The sequence below is a fragment of the Lepidothrix coronata genome, unplaced genomic scaffold (genome assembly GCF_001604755.1).
Source record: "Lepidothrix coronata isolate B3197 unplaced genomic scaffold, Lepidothrix_coronata-1.0 Scaffold0, whole genome shotgun sequence".
Taxonomy (NCBI): Eukaryota; Metazoa; Chordata; class Aves; order Passeriformes; family Pipridae; genus Lepidothrix; species Lepidothrix coronata.
Window position 1 is genome coordinate 15,829,823 of NW_016690180.1, and position 20,301 is coordinate 15,850,123.

Here is a 20,301-nt window from a genome sequence, read left to right on the forward strand (position 1 = left end):
ACACGCAACACAAGCGTGTACATAACTTGCAAGGGGTTTGTTACACATATATAGGAATACAGTCTCCCTGATGTCCGCCGCCTCATCGACCAGTCCTGACGGAGGCCTGGCTGTCCAGAGCCTGGGACGGCAGCAGTGCCCAGCTGTTACACTGGAGGAGCACGTCAGGAGAGGAGGGCCCTTCTCTGGGACACGCACCCGGACACTCCCGCACAGCCCTCGGCAGGTGCCGCTCGGGCCCCGCCGCTCTGCCCCGCGGACCGGCCTCCCTGCCCGGGCACCAGGGCCCGGCGCTGCCGGCGCTCGGCCGTGCGGAGCTCGGTCCCGGCGGGTCCCGGCGGGCAGGGCCGGTCGCACGGGCGGCCGCAGGCCCCGCCTCTCCCGCGGGCTGCTCGGGAAGGCCGGGGCGGGCGGAGCCGGTCGCCGCCGCGGGCCGCCGGAGCCATGAGCTCCCAGCGCAGCGAGAGCGACTGGCAGGGGCTGCTGAGCGAGGTGAGGCGGCGGGGCGGCCGCGGGCCAGGGTAGAGCGGCGGCGGGGCCCCGTTGCTCCCCGCGCCTCGGGGGAACTGCCGGGCCTCGGGGCTCAGCGGCCGGGAGGGGACCGGCCCGGGCCCAGGGGCGGTGACGGGGGCAGCGGCGGGCGGGAGGCACTGGGCTGTGCCGGGCACGGCTGCCGCTGGCCCTGCCCTGCTGCCGTCCCCGCCCCGCACGGCTGTGAGCGCCGGGAGCTAGGGCCTGAGAACCTCTCCGTGTGTTCCCAGCCCTGGGTCTGCGGAGAGCAGGTTTCGGGCGCTGAGGCTGCTGCTGGCTTGAAATCGCCGAGGATTCACTGACCGAGGCCTCGGGCCGGCGCTGCCGCCAGCCCGGGAGAGCAGCGCAGCCCCGGTGCGGCAGCCAGGCTGGGTGACCGGGCTGTGCCCAGTGCCGTGTGCTCGTGCTTCACTTGAATCGCGTATGGAAGGGTTCTGAGAGCCACGGGTGACGTTTATAAAACGGGACAAAAGAATGTGATAGTACAGTAGCCATGAGCTTCAACAGGTGGAGGATTTTCAGATTACAAGAATAGAAACTTTACTGTCAAAAGGTAATAAAGATTACCAGGTGTTTAACGGGTACACATTTTCATGTAGGATAAGTTACCAAACTCGAAACCGTTTGAGGTCAGTGTAATTTAAAGGAGTGTCACCAAAGTCAAGTCTGTTTAGTAGGAAAACTCATGAAATAGGTTGGTATGCTGATTTTTACATGGCATGTTGCATTTCATTAATTTTGCATTACTATAAAAATAGTATTTTTGTGTTTACATTCGCAAACAAAACTTTTGTGCCAACAGCATGGGCCTAGATAAACCTGACTGTCTGCTGTCCTAGAGACGCAGGTGAATTCCTGTTTTCAGGAGGGCTTTGCCTCCCTTATATTATGTGAGCATAAGGCTTAAGGCCCTGACCAGTCAGAAAGATGTTTGAGTTTAGGGTCTTGAATCTGTCACTTGTCCCGATGATTTCAGTGGGAGTTTGTGTAGGCCCAGATCTGTGCTAGTACACTGCATCTAGAACTGGAGGCTGCTTATGCAAACACACAAAATGATTCGGAAGAAAGTGAAAGGTGCACTCTTAGCCGTATCCTGATTGTGCAGTGTTGCATCTGATGTCTCATTTCTCAAATGGAGTTTTATTTGGGGGCGAGGGTGGTTTCACATGGCAGTGAAGGGTAAGAGATAAAAGACTTTTTATATAGTTCAACTTAAAAACTTCATCCTGAAATTGAACACTTAGTTTAGGGCTTCCTAATTGTAGCAAAGTTTAATGATTGTGCTAAGCTACAGTATTCTCTCAGATACTTAAGCATGCATATAATTTCTTTTTATCTGGAACAATTAGAGGCCTAGTGCTTTATATTCCATTTTTCTACCCTTTCTCTCTGTTCCCACAGCAGGTTTACAGCCTGTTTTTCTGCTGCTGTCAGATATAGGCTTCTCTCTTTTGCCTTCCTGTTCCCTTGGCTGTTAGTGATTCACTCCATGCAATTTACCCATTAACTCCAACATCCTGATGGGTCTGTGGCTCAAACTTCTGAAGTAACTTGGAATGAGTTTTTCAAATTTTCCATATCCCTGAGCGATACAGAGCTTCTCAAGACCTCTTAGCTTCAGTGTCTGCTAGGTAATTTTAAGTTTTTTTCCCTGTGTGTTTCATAAACATATTGAAATGCTTTCAAAATACAAGATAACACAGACAAGAAAAGACATGGTAGCTCTAAACAAACCCTCTTCCATTGCTGATGCTGGACAACTAAAACATAAGATGCGGTTTAAAATCTTGGTATAAAAGGCCAGCAGCTGGTGGGTTCAGATCTGTGGTCACATTCTTTTTTGTTTACACAAGCCCAGTCCTCCAAGTTTGAAAGGTAGGAGTAATTTAAATACTTGTCAAAACAATTGTAATTTTTAAAAGTCTGGTATTGCAGGTGTTAAGAAAAATGGTAGGATGTGGTTTTGGTACTTATATCTACTTGCACAAACACTTATACACACAGTATATATTTTTGTAGGTTGTCTTTTCATTTTTCATTAGATAAAAAGAATACCTTTTTTTGGTCTGTTGCAGTCTTTTTCTATATTTACTCTTCCTTTTGAGTTTTGTTCCATTTCAGTGCTTTTTGATCTGTACCCTTTCATATGTCTTTCTCTGCTTTTATTATGCTCACCACTATCTTCTTGCTTGTTCTTTTGCCTCCATGTTTCTGTATTTTTCCACTTACTGTACAGCCACACACATTTCAGGCCTAGTGTGCACCTGGTACTCTGAAAAATCTTTGTACCACATGTACCTTGAACATTCTTTAAACTAACTCTGAATAGGATGGCGTAGGAAGGAATACTGGGACAGAGCCAACTTAGCAAATACTGAAGGACCAGAAAGAGTCATTGTTTCCACTGATCATTTCACAAACTGGGTGCAAAAGAACAGGCTTTAAGAGCAAGAACCCACATAAATTTTACCCGTTCTTTAGGTGAGTTCATGTATTGGTGATGGATGGATATATATAAAATGTGAAGTACTCTCTTGGGACACCAGGTAATTTTTTGCTTGGTCTCCAGGTTTTTATGTAACATTTATGTCACTGAATGACCTGTGTTTAGGGTATTTAAAAGGTGATGTAAAGTTGTAGGATGAAGACCTGGTCAATAACTGCTTGTTTGACATGAAAGAAACTTGAGTCGTAGCATTTGGAAAAGGAAATGGAAATGCTGAAAGAGTTGACACTGTGACTTACTGCACTCCAGAATTCTCAGGAGCTGTGAGAGAGGTGCTGTGAAGACCTGCATGCTGGGCTTTTGGGCAAAAATACCAAGTGTTTGCTTTTCATGTTGCCATGTTTCAGTTTGGACTAAGATACCCACAGAGATGTTGTGGAACAAACACAGAGAAATTAATGTAATCCAATGCACAGCATAAAAAACTTTTAAGAGCCGGGCCACATCAGAAAGTAGTGTTATTTTAAACAGTAAATTACAGTAATTCCTACATGACCAGTGAAGATGATGTGGTGTAATATTGTCATCAGGGTAAGACATGGTGTTCTGAGGAGCTACTTATATCATCAGTGAATGATACCATCCTGCTTCGTGTTTGAGCAGCTGGGAGGCAGCTAGTGAAGCAAGAGCTGGGCAGCAGGGAAAGCGGAGTTGATATGGTGGGATAGAACCAAGGTCACTGCATTTTTCTCAGATTTTATCAGAGATGAGGACATAAAATGGCAGACAAATGGCCAGCAATTGTGTATTTCTCTGGGTTTGAGTGCTTGACTTTCAGATAAATTGAACAGTTTAATCAGAAGTCAAGGGGAGCAACATTACTGAAACACAATCAACAAATATCCCAAATAATGAGATTGCAATACATTTTGAGACTTTTCAGTTTCCACAACAAAATTGCCTCCAAGAGTATAATGAGGAGAAATTTGATAAAACTTCAGACAATTCAGTAGCAGTTGGATCTCTTGTCCAAAAGGTGGTGAGTAGAGTTTTCCTGGTTTCTCAGCATGGTGGATGATAGGTTTCAAGGCCCAGTGTGGTAGCCTTTTATCATTTAGGAGGACACAAGGCCCTGGAGCGTCAAGAGAACACAGAATATGATCCACAGTGATACTTTCAGTCTCATAAAATTAGATATTTTCCTTGACATTAATTGCCATTAAATACCAAAGTATAGGGCAGTAATTTGTACAAATTAAAAAACAAAATTCTGATAGGTATTCAGTCTGTTTGTTGGTTTAAAAAAAGAAAGTCTAAAACCTTGACAGTGTTCCAGCCTCATCAGATTATTAGACCATGTCTACAACGTCATTAATGAGATCTACCCAGATTTGTCACTAAAAATAGCAATGGACAAATAGTAAGTGTTCAGTGTAGAGGGTCACCTTGGAGCAGTTACACTCTCCTGTAATGTCAGTCTCTTTTTACTCAATTTCACTAAAGTAGGCTGTAAAGCAGTCCAGGCAGTAATGTAGGATGTCATATATATTCCTTTAATTATTATGATCTTCCTCGTAGCAATTATAATTTGCTTTATTGCAGATAACAGCAAATTGGTAGATGAAAGTCACTAGACTGATATGAAAAGTTGTCTATTGTAGCTTTTAGATTGAAAGTATAGCAGCTGGTTCTTGTTTAACCTTGCTTTTTAAATTCATAGATTATTTTGTAACATTAGTTAAAAAGAAATAAAAGTCCATTAGAATGTTTCATAGTAACTATAGTGCATAACAGAATTCACTAGTTTGTCTGACTGATAGACAGCACATGAGAGGTAGGCTTTCCTTCAGTTGCAGAAGAAGAAATCTCTATATGAATGAGTGCCAGCAGCATCTACTGAATACTTTTTTCAGACTATTTGAGAAAATTTGCCTTATTCCTTGCATTGCTCCAAAAAGACTGTCACACTCCTATATTCCTTTTGAGAGCATACCAATTGTGTTGCACTTAGTTGTCCATATAAAGGAAATTGTGTATGGGACTCAGTTGTTTTCCATTTCTGGTATACAGTCATTAGGTTGGTTTATTGCTATGGTTAGGGCCATTATTGCTACTTTTTTTTTTAATACTCAGAAACATACATATTGAATAACCTCTTTGAGGTCTGTCTTTGTAAAATTTGTTTTTCCTTCAAAAATGGTAAGGGGAACTGCAAACATAGCTCTGTTGAATAACCAAGTTCCACAGACATGCATTGGCTTTGTTGTTTTTTGTACCATAAGCCCATGGAAAAAAATTATTACAATATTACTGCATTTATTTGAGAAAATCAGTATATGCAAAAGGCAAAAATGGCTTCCAAAAGTCTTCTACGTGGTCATTTTTATAGTAAAATGCAAACAGTACATTGATGGGAGATGCCAAACCCCTTCTGTCTGTATAGCACATCATCAGTATATAATTCATGAAGTTAAAATATAATTTGAACAAGGAGGACATAATTATTCCTTTTCATTTAGACCCTGAATGCAATTGCCCTCACAATCCTCATATAGTTTGTTATCCACAGCCTAGCAGATAATGGAGAATTCCCTTGGCCCCACCAGTGCTGCTGTGAAAGGTGAAGCGTTCTTTTATGCTCTGAATGTGTCTGTTGTGAAGGGCTGTGACTCATGGCAGAAACAAGATTTGTTTGGTGCTAGGTCTGTATTTCTTGTCTCCTAAGTACTGGGGTTTGTAGTCTTATCCATATGCTCTAGTTCACTTGCGACTGTCATACACTCCTTCATACACCGGCAATGGAGGCAATGCTTGGAGGCACCTGCTGGCGCTGTGGGTGTATTAAGGTGACATGTTTGGCTGCTTTCCACTCCCATTGTGTACATTGCATAGGTGTTGGCTGATAGACCTGCTGCATTCTTCCTGCTGGTTAAAGGAACAGGACAGGCTACTTGGTTCAGGGCTTTAGGCTGTTGGGTTTTTTTGAAGTGATTGTGGGGTTTGCTTTTACTTATTTTTATTTGCAATTACTCTATCAGATTGTTAGTATTTTAAAACAATTTAGTGAAGGCATACTTTAGAATTACTAAGACGTTGGATGAAACTGGAAATAGAAGAAGAGAGATTGTCAGAGGTAAATATTTCACTGTAAGGGAAGGAATTATTTTATCAAGTTTGAAGCAGTTTACCATGTCACTATATTCACTTGCTGACAATATTAAAGTTTAGCTTCTGATACCTTTCAGTGCTTTATCAGGGGATTTGACATTTGTGTAAGGTATCAGTAAGGACATAAGTACATAGGTACAGTTGCCTTTGTTGATGCCAAGGCATCATAATCCAGAAAATTTATGGCAGGATTTCAACTTCAGTATTGCCAGAAATAAACTTAAGCCAAGGTGGATGTGTCCTTTTTGAGAGTTCAAATCCTTCTTGGAATTGCTTTTCTCGTTCCCTTCCCACTTTTTTGCAACTAAGCATTTACCATTTTTGGAAAAGGTTGGCTGTACTAATATACCAAACTCACTTTTCCCTTTCTCATTGACTTGAAACTGAGGTTAACAAAGTTAATTCCAAGCAAGTAGTACATACAAATAATGATTTCTGTCCCAAAGAACAGCACTGACTTGAAAGTACGGAAGTGCTGATGCTCTTGCTTTGTGCGAGAGCCCATAATGACAAAGTATTCTTGTCAGAGGATATAATGAAACTATAAATTGTTTTCATGACTGCTGTGGTATTTGGTCTCTTGCAGAGCACATTCAGAAAGTATTTAGTGCCACGTTGTATGTCAGTAACATCAGAAATAGAAATAAATGCTTTAGCGTGAGCAGTGTCCAGTGATGGGTGAGAATAATCTGCTGATTGAACATCGCGTTAGGGGAAAGAAGTTACCTGAAAGTTCTGATAGGTAACATTGAGGATGACATACACGTTACTCTCTTCCTCTCAATGGGGAAAGGCAACGAAGCACATCGGACTAATGCAGAACACCTTAGATTTGCAAGTTCTGCTCTGCTTTGTGCATGAGCCCTGCACATGAAAGGCGGTGGCTGGAGGGGAAGGTTCACCTCTCCCTTCCCTCCCCATTTAGGTGTTTGCAGCATTCTTCCATTATTTCCTATTCTTTTGCCTCAACAAGCACATGCCTTGTAGTATCACACAGTAATTAAGTTTCTTTTAGCTGTGTCAATAGGGTGTCACACTGTAGTCGTTTCAGACTCAAGGTAAATTTGGTTAATGCTCAAGCTACCCCTTCTCCTGTAACATGGTCCCATTTCAGTGTTCAGAGCCCAAAGGACACTGCTGGTAGTGAGGAAGAGGAGGGCAGTGGGAAGTGAAGTGGGAAGGGCTGGTTGCTGCCTGAGAGCTGGGTATTGTGAACACAAGTAGAAAAGGGAGTTTGCAAGTGCTTCTTCCTTCTGGCAGCCTTCCCAGGGCTGCTGGTCAAATTGTAAGGTTCCTCATACTACTGCGTGTGAGGAAAAAGAGGAGAAACTCGAATTGCAAAGTTTTTCTAACTCACAGTGGTCAGGTGAATGTGTAACCTTACAAATTATTTCAGGCTTCCAATACAACAGATATATTTCCCGTGATTATTGTTAATAATCTAAGACGACTTGTGACAGACTTTGATCTTGTGCAGAGTCTTCCTCCATTCTTTTAAGAGAACTTGAGCCTCTTGTATCCTGTACTGGCTGGGGTAGAAATGGCTTGTTACATTTATGTTTTTTTTCTCTTTTGCAGTATCTGGTGTGCAAAAGGAAGCTCGAAAGTAAAAAGGAGGCATTGCTAATCCTTTCCAAAGAGCTAGACACCTGTCAACAGGAAAGAGACCAGTACAAGCTTATGGCCAACCAGTTGCGGGAACGACACCAGTCTCTGAAAAAGAAGTATCGGGAGCTGATTGTAGGTTGTTCTTTATGAACACTGTATAATTGGGGGACAAAGTTGAACCTCAAAAAAATGGAAAGAAGTCCATAATAATTGCTGCAAAAATTGTTTAGGTACTTATTTACAGTAGTCCTGCAGCTGTACAGCCCTGATCATATTATTACTCATTTGTTCTGCATTGATGAGGTAGTGCTTATTATATAAGACACAAAAAGACAGTGCGTGCTCTGAAGAAATTACTTTCAGTCATAATTCTATTTAAAAACTGACTGCAGTATTATTATTCCACAGCAACTTAATGTACCATTATGAAAAATAGTTCAACATCAGTTGGTAATGACCTGCTGTTCTAGAAATGTAAATGAATCCTCAACCTTAGAAATCTTTTGGAGTTGAAGTTAGTATTACTGGTATTCATCAGCAGTATTTTAGAAACAATTTTGATAGCATTTTAGTTAAAATACATGTTTTAAAATTTGATCCACAGAATTAATATAGTTGCTGGTTTGAGAAATAAGTTGCCAATAGAATATGTCCATTTATTTGTAGGATGGGGATCCATCGCTTCCACCTGAAAAGAGGAAACAGGTAAGATTTATTTTTCAGTTGATGTTATTTATCTGCTACAAAAGTACTTCGCAAAAGAGTAAAAATATTAACTAAAAAATCTGGTAAATCTGGTAATCTGTCTATTGAAAAGCTTAGTCTTTAAGATGTGACTTCTATTTTCTCTTCACATTTCACTCTGAAATACCTGAACTATCATTAATTAGAATATATGTCTTGCTTTCATGTTCACCTGAGACTGAAATTGGTCAGTGTTCAGAGATTGCTCTCCTTGTTTTTCATCCTTCTGTATTGAGTCCTAAAATGGATTTGTGACAGGACTTTTCATACTGAAAAGTAATCTGGGAATGCATTGTCTGCATTCCATAATTGTTAATTTATTGTTGTGAGTGCTGTTTTCCATTAAGTATTCTCCCAGGCCACTTGGACTCTATGAGTTATAAATGCTAAAACAATGATAATTGCATTTTATGGTTCCCCTGAAAAACTTTTTGCCTGCTTACATGCATTTTTGTTCCTTGATATTCATGCAGTGTGTCCCTGTTGTGGAATGTTGGTTGTCACACTCTTAAAATTGTCTTAATTTTTAGAGAAAAACACAATGTGTGGAGCAGGGAGATGAGGACAATCTAAAAGAACAAAAGTTGTTGCTGTAATTGCTAGTCCTGAAAGTCTTCTAACTATGTTTAAAACATGGTTATTACATTCTCTTAATGGATCAGTAGCTTTACTTATCATCCTTTTCCTGGGAGTTTGCATATAGTTCTTGCTATTTTCTTAAAATTTAGGGCTTAGGGTTTTGGTTGGTTTAAACTAAGCTTCCAGAGGCAATATAATTACTCCTTCAGGCACTTAAACAAATAGCTGCCAAGAAGTCAGTGGCTCAGTGTAGAATCATTTAACTTCCTCATTATTTAGCATAATTTATTTGCAATTCTGGTATTTCAACAGAATTCTAATAAAAGTTTATGACTAGATATGTTTGTGCATTCTAAGTGTTGCTGAGGAATGTACAACTGAAAGGAAGAAAACCAAGGCACTATATGGATCATTACAGAGATAAGTAGGAAGGGAGATTTGCCATTGCATAGATGTTGTTCTAATTAATCTTTCATCTTCCAAAACAAATAAAACTGACACTTGTTTTTAAAATACTAGCCAGATTCGGTCTAAGTTCAGAAGCTGCAATTATATTAAGTGTTGGAAATTTGTTTTACCATGGCGAGTGCCTAGAAAGCAATTTAATAATCTACCTAGGAGTTTTGGTGGTTTTTTTTCTGAGGAAGTTATGTATTCATGCTAGATAGCAGTGAAAGGAAGAAAATCTTGTCTTCAAATGGGGTCATTGATAGGTTTCCCCCAGGAACAATATATGCTTTAGGTTGTACAGTAATAGACTGTTAGTGCACTTCCTGAGTTTTCATTTTCCTGAGAAGTGTGTCCGTAGCATACAAGGTTGGTAACCTAGAGTAGTTAGGGCAACTCTTTTGAAGAAGAGTATAGTTTTGCTTTGAGAAATGCATCAGAGAATAATAAAAGAAAGTTATGAATATTTTTCCATTATTACCGTACATACATTTTTTAGCATTTTCTCACCTAAGAAAGAATGAAGTCCTCTGTGCCCTTTTGTGCTTCTTTCATCCCCTTTTTGCCCAGAACCCTAGCTTCCTGCTGGGAGAAGTTTGTCATCTCAGTCAGTTTATGACAAGAGATCTTGATCCTCCAATGAATTTTGTGTGACACAAAGGTGCATGTTTTCATGGTCAGGAATGAGATGAAAACATAATATGCTGACCAATTTGCTATGTGTTGTGTTTGTTCGCCACAGCTGAGAAATTATTGCTGAAATTTCAATCTAGAACTTAAATGTAATAGGTGGGTTGGAATTGCTACTGCCTTTTCCTTCTTGTTTTTATATTTCACCTTTATTGTCAATTATGCTTTGTGACTGCTTAAAGTGTCTTGTTTTCCACACTGTGCCTTCTCATCCTGTTTTGCAACACAGAATCTTCATCTTTTTTGTGAAAATATCGTGTAACCAGGCATTTTCTGTTGGCAAGCACCGAACCCAAAATTAAGTGTTACTTAAAGGTATCTTAATATGCAGTGCTCTGCAGTGTTTTCCCTCTCAAAGTTGTATTTGCATCTCTGATCTTTTCCAACCTAAACAACTCTATGATTCTGTGGTGATTCTATCCAAAGACTGCTCTGTGTGTATTGCCTTCTGCCAACCAGCAAAGAAAATGAGAAACTGTGCTACTGAAATCTCTTTTCCTACAGTAGGTGTTTAAGCATTACTGTTGTTACCACAGCTTGTGAACTGTCAGTGCTTTCCTAGCCCCTTGTGCCAAACACTCTCAATTAAATGCTGTGGTTGAAGGTAGTTTTTTATGTCTTGTGGTGTCAGGTGTAGGGTAATTTTTTGATAAGTAGGTGAAATGGAGAGGTGAAATGTGTCAGAAAGATAGGAATAACGAAGAGTGTTTTTATGTTAAAATTCACTAGAGATGGTAAACAACAGACACTCTCCATTTTGAAAGACATGTTAAAATATTGTTCTGTCTACATAGCCTCTGTTGAGCACCCTATATAAATAGAAATTCTACCATTTTGCCATTCTGCAGTGATATATATTTATATGGGGCCCCTGGTGGTCTAGTGGTTAGGGTGCAGGACTCTCACCGCTGCGACCCGGGTTCGATTCCCGGCCCCCCGGGCAGATGGAGCTCGTTAGCCCTGTGAGGCAATCCATCTAAGAGAAGGTCACTCTAAACAAACCTACGTTCTGAGACTCTCACTGCCACTGTCCGAGTTTCACTCGGCCCCGGCAGATGAACCTCAGGATTAAAGGGTGGGCTCAGTTCAGCGCACGCTGTGTCTCACCTAAAAAATCCACTGCGCAGGCTCGAAGGGTTAATGACCTTTCCCAAATCTTCGCTCGCGAAGACTGGCCATTATTATATATTATTATTATTTATATGCATTAGCTGTGATACAGGACATTTTACTGGCAATTTACTAGATGTCTGTTGGCCAGTGTTGCCACACTGGGAAACTTAAAGAAAAAAAACATAGTTAAGATTTCTAACTTGATATATACTGCCTATTATTTTCATCTACATTGCTTAAATTTTCAATATACCTTCAGTTTGGGAGAAGCTTTGCCCTTGGAATAACAGATCAGTGAACCTTTGACCTTCTATATGAAATGGAAGTTCTTTTAATACAAATGAGATCTTCTGGATAAACAAAGGTGAAATAAAATGCATGTTTAGGAAAATGACTGTGCTGGGCCACAGTCCTAAATATGCTTTGCTTAATTTGATCTCAGTGAGACCACTCAGTTGGAGAAAATGGGTTTGCACTGGGCCTGTGTGTCAAGAATAAAGCTGCAATGCATATGTTCATTGGTGAGGCCTTATATTTGTATTTTAAATGTATAAGGAATCAAATTAAATAGAACTAAACATTTCAAGACCACGGAGTGGTTGAGGTGGGAAAGCAGCTCTTGAGATTAACTAGTCCAATCCTCTTGCTCAAACAGTGCCACCTAGAGCAGGTTGCCCTGGACCAGTTTCAGTCTGGTTTTGATTATCTGCAAGGATGGAGACTCTACAGCCCACCTGAGCAACCTGTTCCAGCATTTGAGCACTTTCACAGAAAAAAGAGGGAGGGGACAGTGTTCAGATACCTGCAGGTATTGAAGTAGCTAAAATCGCTCTTGAGGACCAGAGCCTGTGAATGTGAAGCTTCTTCCAGTTGTGTAAAGAAGGCCTTATCTACTGCTTCCTGATCTAGAGCAGATACCCAGTACAACAGCATATTGATCTGCCCACAAATCTTGACCCAAAAGCTCTCAGCTGACTTCTGACTTGTCCAAAGGCAGGGCTTCATGCATTCCAGCTACTCTCTCAATAAAGGGCAACACCCTTTCTCACCTTCTTGCTAAAGAGTCTGTATCCCTCCATCCCAGCACTCGCAGTTTTGTGAGCTATCGCACCATTACTGCATGATCCCAATGAGATTGTAACTCTGTAACTGCACACAGTCTTCCCCATGCTGCATGCATTAGAGACCTCTGAGGGGCATCCAAGTGTGCTGGTTCTGTGCTGCTTGAGAGCTTTCCCACAAGGCTGTTCTATGGGAACTTCCTTCTCTACATGCCTATGGTCAAAGGAATTACACTTCAGCTCAGTTTCTTTGTGAATTGCTATGTCCCTTCTCTTCCCATCATCCCAGCCTCTTGATTTGTCTACCCTATCCCCAGTTTCCTTATTCCCTCCCACATAATTTCTAGAGTAAAGCTCTCCATATGAAGTTGGTCGGCCTATTGGCAAAGATCCTTTTGCCTCATGTAGTGAAGTGGATCCTGTGTCTCCCAAGCAGCTGTTGAGCCTTAGAGGGGTCCCATGGTCGTAGAACCATCTTTGAGGCTTCTAGTACTGAGTCTCATAACATAATGATGACATAGTCCTAGTACAGAGCACAGCTTGATAACTAATCTCTGGTGAGGCAAAAACTCTCACCAGAGAACCTACATGCATCGTTCCTGAAGGTCATGATCCTTAATGCTATAGTTATCCTTAGGTGTCCCAAGGGGATTCATTCAAAACCAAGACTGCTTTGAGGGGCATTGATATCACAGCAGCATGGTACCCACTCGCTGAGATGTTGGTCAGACAGTTTGTTTACTGCTAATGAGTAAGTCCACGAGCATGGCTTTTTGGGGCAAGCACAACATCAGAAGGACCAGAGGTTCCAGACAGGGGTATGTTGTGACATACCGTAAACTGACCCATTTTGATCCTTTTCACTTCCAGATTCTAAGTTACTGTACTCAGCTGTCACAATTCACTTCTAAAAAAACTTCAGGGATTAATTTATCACTTTTCTTCCTTCCTTTTCTTTTTCTTTCTATTGCATCATCATAAAAAATTACTAGTGTGACCATTTCTTGTTAATTAATGAATTCAGGAAGTTTTGCTAGCCTTGTGCTAAGGTGCAAAAGCTGCATTCAGAGTTGTATGAGATAAAATTTTCAGATAAAATACACTACAGGGTAAGCAATCATTTTGTATTTATCTCACAGTTGTGCTGTGATGATTAATGTGATTTCCTCCTCTCTTCAGAGGGATTGAAGATGAAAAACGTTATGCATGTGCCCAGCTTAGACCTGTGAGCTTTACTCTGGTTTATAGGTGCGTGTGTTTGACTCCCATAGTGAGCAGCTGGAAAACAGGCATATTGTTTGCCCTTGCAACACATAGAGCAATATTCTGCTGGATTTCAAAATGTGCCTGCTCCAAAAGCATAGCCAGTAGAGAGAGTTTGTTTTCTGAACACTGAAATTTGCTGTTCCGTTGATCAGAGCAGGTGGCAGTACGCAAAACCTAGAACTTGTTAGCTACGCTAGCAGTCAGGCTTTGTGAAGTGACACTGTTGTTTCTTCAACAGATAAGTTTTACAGTAAACAGAGAATCATAGAATCATTTAGATTGCAAAAGATCTCTTAAGACCATTGAGTCCAACCATTAACCTAACACTGCCAAGTCCATCACTAAAGTCCAGGAGAGAAGGTTAGGAGAGAAGAAGTGCTTATTCTCATAGATGTGATAGTTCCTCGTCAAAATTTGGAGTGCTGTTCAGACCTGATGTGTACAACAACCTCTCCTCTGGTTGCTGGGTCTTATCTTAGTGGACTAGAGAGACACTTTTTCACACCCCTACACCTGAGTACTCTCGACAAATGTCCTGTTAATTAATCATTCAGAATGTTTAAGGAATTTTGATTCTTATTGTGCATTATCTCAAAGTTTAAGATGCCCTGAGGATCTCAAGCAGCTAAAATATCTCTGATAAAACAAGCCAATGATGCAATCTTTTCTTCTATCCTACTGCAGTCTTTTTGTAAGCACAAATTAATAATTTCTCTTTGATCGTGTTTGTCTACCATCAACAAAAACTTGATGACTATATGAAGTATGAGAGGACAGAAGTATGTTTTTGAACATTCACAGTGAAGGAGCTTCTGCCAGTTTCTCATGACACTGGTGATTCATACTGACAGCCTGGGTTGCCACTTACGTGTATTAACAAGTTGTTTTGCAAAAACTGGCCTCGTAAAGGAGTGTGTAGTTGATGTTATCTTTATTAGGTTTGTCAGGCTCCAGCAAATAGGTCTGTATAGGCAGTGTTTGGCCTTGTACAGCACTATCCTAATCTAACATAGTGAAGACTGGTTGAAAAGGAGGGGAAAAGTATTTATTTTATGTGTACTCCTAAAATGGTTTTTTGGTTCTATTAATTGGCTCTACAACAATTCCAGTTGCTGAGTTTCTTGAATGTATGTGAGTGTGAGGAAGTCCTTCTTGTTTTGCAGAGCCTTATCAAGTTTTGAGTGGTGTATTTCTATGGTGGGATTTCTGCCTGGTTCTCAGAGCAGCAGATACTCAGAGGAATGACTGCTTGGCAAAGCTTTGATGTTTTGCTGTTGTTTTTTGGTGGGAAAATATGAACCATATCAAGTGTGTTTTGTTTTGTATGCCCAGGACCTGTAATTTCAAAAGTCTTCTTTACGTGGTTTTTCAACTTAAAGAGAAAAATACAACAATTTTGGGATTTTATTGCAAGGAAGCTAGTGCTAGGGCATGTCATCAGTTCTTCTGTCTTGGAGTGAACAGTTGTAGTTGGTAAGCAAAGCAAGCTTTTCTGTGTTAATTCAGCCATTGCAATCATATGAATGCATTGGAGGAGAAGCTGCACTTAAATTTGCAATAAGCAACACCCATCAGGTGTGCTTAATGTTTCATCAAACTTTTTTTTCTGTCAGCCCTGTAATTCAGTGTTCTTCTTTGTTTGGAGGTGTGGCTGAAACAAACAGAGAAGACTGTAAACTGCAGTATAGGAATGCTTGTTTATATTTAAAAATACTTTTAAACTGTAAAGGTTGGAAGATTCCCCCTCTTCCTTACCCCTTGCCAAATTGCTTTTTCAGGCAGTACCCTAAAGGCAAAACGTCCTTTTTTTTTTTTTTTTTTTAAATGTCGGATAAGATTTATGTGCAAGAGAATTGAGAGCTATATTAAAGACTGTTACTATCCATCATTCTTAAAGTGGTGAAGAAAAATAACAGTGTGTATGTATAGCTATATTTGCAAAATTGTTAAAGGAGCCAAATTCAAGTGTAGTGCATAATGCTAGCAATGACTATTTGGAGTTACTTTTTTTTCCCTCCTTCTTCTTGAGTCATTGGTCAGTAGTGAGCAAAGATCTGTTGCTGCCTGACAGGTATTCACTGGCTTATGGTAATAAATATTTATATATTTTTTTGGTCAGTAGTTTTGGATGCTCATCTGTAGCAAAATGTAAGGTCCTCTTTCTATGCCAAAAAATGTTCTTGGAAATTTTAATAAAGTCTGAGTGGAAAAGGATGTGGTCTAGATCCCATCCTACTGAATCTTTCCCTCTGTGGTCTGTTCTGATCTGTGGTGCTTTTCCCCCTATGTAATAAAAGTAGGCACTTCCCACTCAGCATTCTCACATCAATCTTTTTCTCCTTTCTTCCTAAGTTCTGGTGGGATTGTTGGCTATGGTTGCACTTGCTTTTGGTCAGAAGAAAAAGGAGTATGGGAACAGTTTCCTATGTCTAGCAGTGCAGTGGAGGTTTGGACTGTGCTCAAATCGTGGTTCACTGGGAGGGTGGTCATGCACTTGAAGAGGCTCCCCAGAGAAGTGACCATGGAACCCAGCCTGGAAGAGCTCAGGGGGCATCTGGACAACACTCTTAGTCATATAGCTTAGTTTTAGGTAGTCCTGTGAGGTGGAGGAAGTTGGACTTGATGATCATTAGGGGTACCTTCCAACTGTTCTATGAGCCTATGATATATACAACCTTCCCATGACGGGTGGATGTAAAACAAAATCTTGTCATGCTGCAGAGGCTCCAGAGTAATTGAATGTGGATAGAGCTCTGGAAGATTGTCTGATACAGGATAGTTCATCAGAGACATGAATGAAGCAATGTGTAGTGTTTGAAACAGTTGCATTGATAGAGGGTAGGAGAAACAGTTTCCACTGCTGCAGATTGTTGCAGAGGGAAGACAAGATGAGCTAGCAGAAAGGTGTTCATGTCTGGGATTTTCCCTGTTTTTACCCAGGGCTCAGAAACCTCTCTTCATCACTACTTTAGAGTTAGTTTTACATAGTGTGAGTGAAAGAAGTAAAGTCTTTGACAGTTTCAGGAGGTTTTTTTAAGGCTTCACCTTAAATCAAAATAAACTGTTGAAGAAATTGAGTCTAGAGAAGCTGAATTTGGCTAATTTTCAGGGAGTTGTTGTCTGTTGCACAGGTAAATGATATGAGCTTTATTGTCTGCTGAAGTAACTTGTCTTGAATTTCTAAGTGAATTCTGTGTTTGTTCTATGAATATTGAAAAGAAGTTGCCAAGTGGAAAAATGAATTGCCTTTGTCCTTGCATAGATTTCTCCCCTTTCCTCAAAAAATAAATAGTTGCAGGTTCGCGAAGCCGGTCCTCCATTGTTAGTTTTATCATCTTTCAACCATATGGTATGTTTTCTTATATATGCCAAAGAAATGGTACCAAGTCCAGGTGTTGTTGAACATATCCTCTTGGCTGGCTCTCTTTAAGCCCAGTAGAGCACTTTTGAAAAATCAAATATTTCTCCTTCTATCCACATCTCACCGAGAGCTTTAATGAGGTCTTGCCAAAACCTTTAAAACTCAGAACAGTCTAAATTATACATTGTATGGAACCTCTAAGCCAGAGAAATGAGTAATTGCTGGAGACTACTTCTGTGACATAGCTTGGTTGTTTTAGTTCAACTGAAGTATAATACAAGCCTTGCAGTAAGGAGCCAGTCTATACTTAGCTCATTGTAATGCTCTTGGCATGCTTAAACAAGGCTGGTTTATTTTGGTGTCTAAAATTCTTCATTTAAAGTTTCTTCCAAAATCTCTGTCTCAAGTATAAAGGTTTTTGTCATGTTAAGTCATTTATATGACTGACAAATAAAATTCAGCATAGAATTGCAATCCCAGAGAAATGATTTTAAAGGAAATAAATCAGAGCAGGAAGATTTAGTATAGGCATGGTAATGCCTTTCCTGCAGTTACTGGGAGCCAGGTTTTGACTACAGATGCTAAAATCCTGGTGTTGTGGTTGTAAACACTGATTAGTGAGATTGAGTTCTTTCCAGGTGTTGAAATTACATGTGCTATTGCAGTGTTAGGAGTTGTTCCAATTCATCATAAAAAGGGACTTTATAAATAGAAGTGTTTCAGAGAAGTTTGTGCAAATCATGTTCCTTTTAACTAACTCAGGCTTTATTGAAAGTTAGCTTCCTTAAAAAAAAACCTAAAAAATTGCATCTAAGCAGTAGCCATAGATACTTCAGTTTAAATACAATTTTGTGCAAACATGGGTTCTTTGTCTTCTTTCTTTTAGAGAGCCTTTAAGAAGTACTTCTAAAACCATTGATTGAATGCGTTCTGAAGATCCTTTATTCATTCATTGTGTAAATGGCTATTACACATTTGTTTATCATGTACAGAAAAAAAATCATTCCACTAAAGCATACTTGAGAAACCTTTTGCATTGCTTGAATGGTTGTTGTCTTGAAAATAAAATTAGAGGCAGCTTAGTTTTTGTCCTGTAGTTGACTATTTATGGGGGAGGGGCATTGCCATTACACTCTTTTTCCAAATTATTTATTTACAGTCTTCACATTTGTCAGTAGTTTTAAAAATGCTTTAAACTGTGGGAGATTTACCTTGCTTTCTTCTGAACTTTTGGTCTCAAAGTATTGGAAGTACAGAATTGGAAGTACAGCCTTGTTGTTCATCAATAGGATGTGTCAGTTTCTCAAGTTATTTTTCCTATTTAAAAGTTTGAAGCTATTGCTAATTGAGACCAACTGGAATGTGGAGTTGGCTTCTTCATATAGTAGTGTACAAAAATTGCAGTTGATTATAGTTTAATAGTCTAATCCTGCAAATGGTCAGATGCATGCATGGCTATGTTCATGTCAATATCCATCTTAATAGATTCATCCTAATATTTCTCTTAAATATAAAGCAAGACGTGGAAATAACAGTTGTTAGTAGACAAGGGGGCAGATTGCAGTAATGGCTATTAGATACCTTGTTGGTTTGATAGTGTATGAGTTGTAAAGATAAAGCTCACAAAAACATCCCAGGAGACTGTCAAGCGGTAGTGAGAATGACTGGGTAAAAGAGCAAGACTGAAAAAGAGCGAGTTATCAGAACAGAGAAATGGGGGAGTTGGAAGAGAAGCACAGCAAGTGGGAAGTAGGGAATCTAAAACTGAATCTAAAATACCATGAAAGAGCTAGGAACAGCCAGTTGATGCACCGGCCTCAAATCCAGGGAGTACATGGAAGGGTAGCTCAGAGATACTGACTGATGAGACTTTACCAAGTCACGCTTAGAAGACCTAGAAATTCTTTTTTAATTTCTTTTTATACTTTTGAGATTTATGGCAATGCATGACACACAGAGCTGTCCATAGGCAATGTCTTGAAAGGCTGCACCTTAGCCACTATGATTAGAAGTCTCTGATGATGACATGTTGTCAGCAGGTTTTTCCTGTCTTGAGCCAATGCTTGTGTATTTGTGAGACATTGTTAGGATAAAATACAATAAATTTATCTGTAGTATTTGCTCATTTTCAGATATCATAAATAGGAAAGGAAGAGATTGCATTTATTTTTTGGTAGAGATCAAGCTGATGGAATTTAATTGTTAAATTATAGACCAGACTGCTTGCCCTGCTAACTTAGTAGGTTAATGTGAATGATAACTTTTGACCTGATTATTTGGGGAATGCTGGTGGTGGTGTTCGTTTTTACGTTCTAGCTTTCACTTGTATTTTTCAAGAATCTGTGCTAGCTAACAACACAAATCAGGTTACATTTGAAGTTTTGTGCTACTAGATATCCATGGTACAGGGGCAGGGACTTCAGCTGACATCCTCTTAACTGGCTAGAAATCTTCTCTAAACACGTAAGGAATTTAATTGTATCATAGTTATTTCTCAGCTGTGCCTTTTGTCTAATTATATGCAAGTTAAAACTATTATTTTGGCAGCTTTGTATAAATATTGTCTAAGTAACTCTGCATTCTGTTCTTCCCACCAGCCAAGATACTGGAACTAGCATAGATGTTTTTGCTTTGTCTTGTTTGGGGTTTGTGTGCTGTGCTGGGAGTCTGTATCCCCACATACTGTTTGTATTTTCTATTAAAGATAAAGGAACCCAGGTGACTTTTGTTGTTTTCTCTCTGATGAAGCATGAAGTCTGGGTACCAACAACAATAAAAATAAAGACTGTTGGCAGTTAAGAATTAATTCTGGGGTTTCTTTTCAATCACCACTTACACTTCTGACTTATGATTGATATTTACTCCTTTTCTAGGCAAATCTTGCTCAACTACTGAGTGAGGCTCAAGATCGAAATAAACACCTTGGAGAAGAGATTAGAGAGCTTCAGCAGAGACTGGGAGAAGTACAAGGGGACAATAAGGTATTACAAACTTTTTTTTACTAGTAAATGGCATGGAATGTGTAAACTGGGCTGGAATTTTGCATTTACTTCTTAGGAAAACAAATGAAACAATGGACTACAGAACTTCTACTTTAATTACAATAAATGCTTAGAACAGTAGAACAGAAGAAGCTTGTATGGGATACCAGTAAGTGCAGCTTATTATATGTTTTTGTATGCTGCTTTTGCTCAGTTGTCCTTAGCTATGTATTTTGTACCTAGCCTTGCTTTAATGCTCTCAGACTTTCTTTTTCCATTTCTATTTTTTAAAATATATTTTATTAG

General features: G+C 39.9%; 1 protein-coding gene across 6 annotated transcripts in view; it reads left to right on the forward strand.

Moving 5' to 3' along the window:
* The first annotated feature begins 397 nt into the window (after positions 1 to 397).
* The window catches only part of CCDC149 (coiled-coil domain containing 149), a 53,937-nt gene continuing 34,033 nt past the window's right edge, over positions 398 to 20,301 (forward strand). For 5 of the 6 annotated variants that reach the window (XR_001877791.1, XR_001877794.1, XM_017833553.1 and 2 more), the window contains exons 1-4: positions 398 to 492; positions 7,724 to 7,885; positions 8,420 to 8,458; positions 19,888 to 19,995. Coding sequence is in view for 4 of the 6 variants with exons in the window: in XM_017833553.1 (XP_017689042.1) it covers positions 445 to 492; positions 7,724 to 7,885; positions 8,420 to 8,458; positions 19,888 to 19,995 (357 nt within the window). In the remaining 2 variants the exon portion in view is untranslated. Of the gene's footprint in view, positions 493 to 807; positions 1,085 to 7,723; positions 7,886 to 8,419; positions 8,459 to 19,887; positions 19,996 to 20,301 lie in introns of those variants that run through there. The other variant, XM_017833885.1, reaches the window with a different exon arrangement.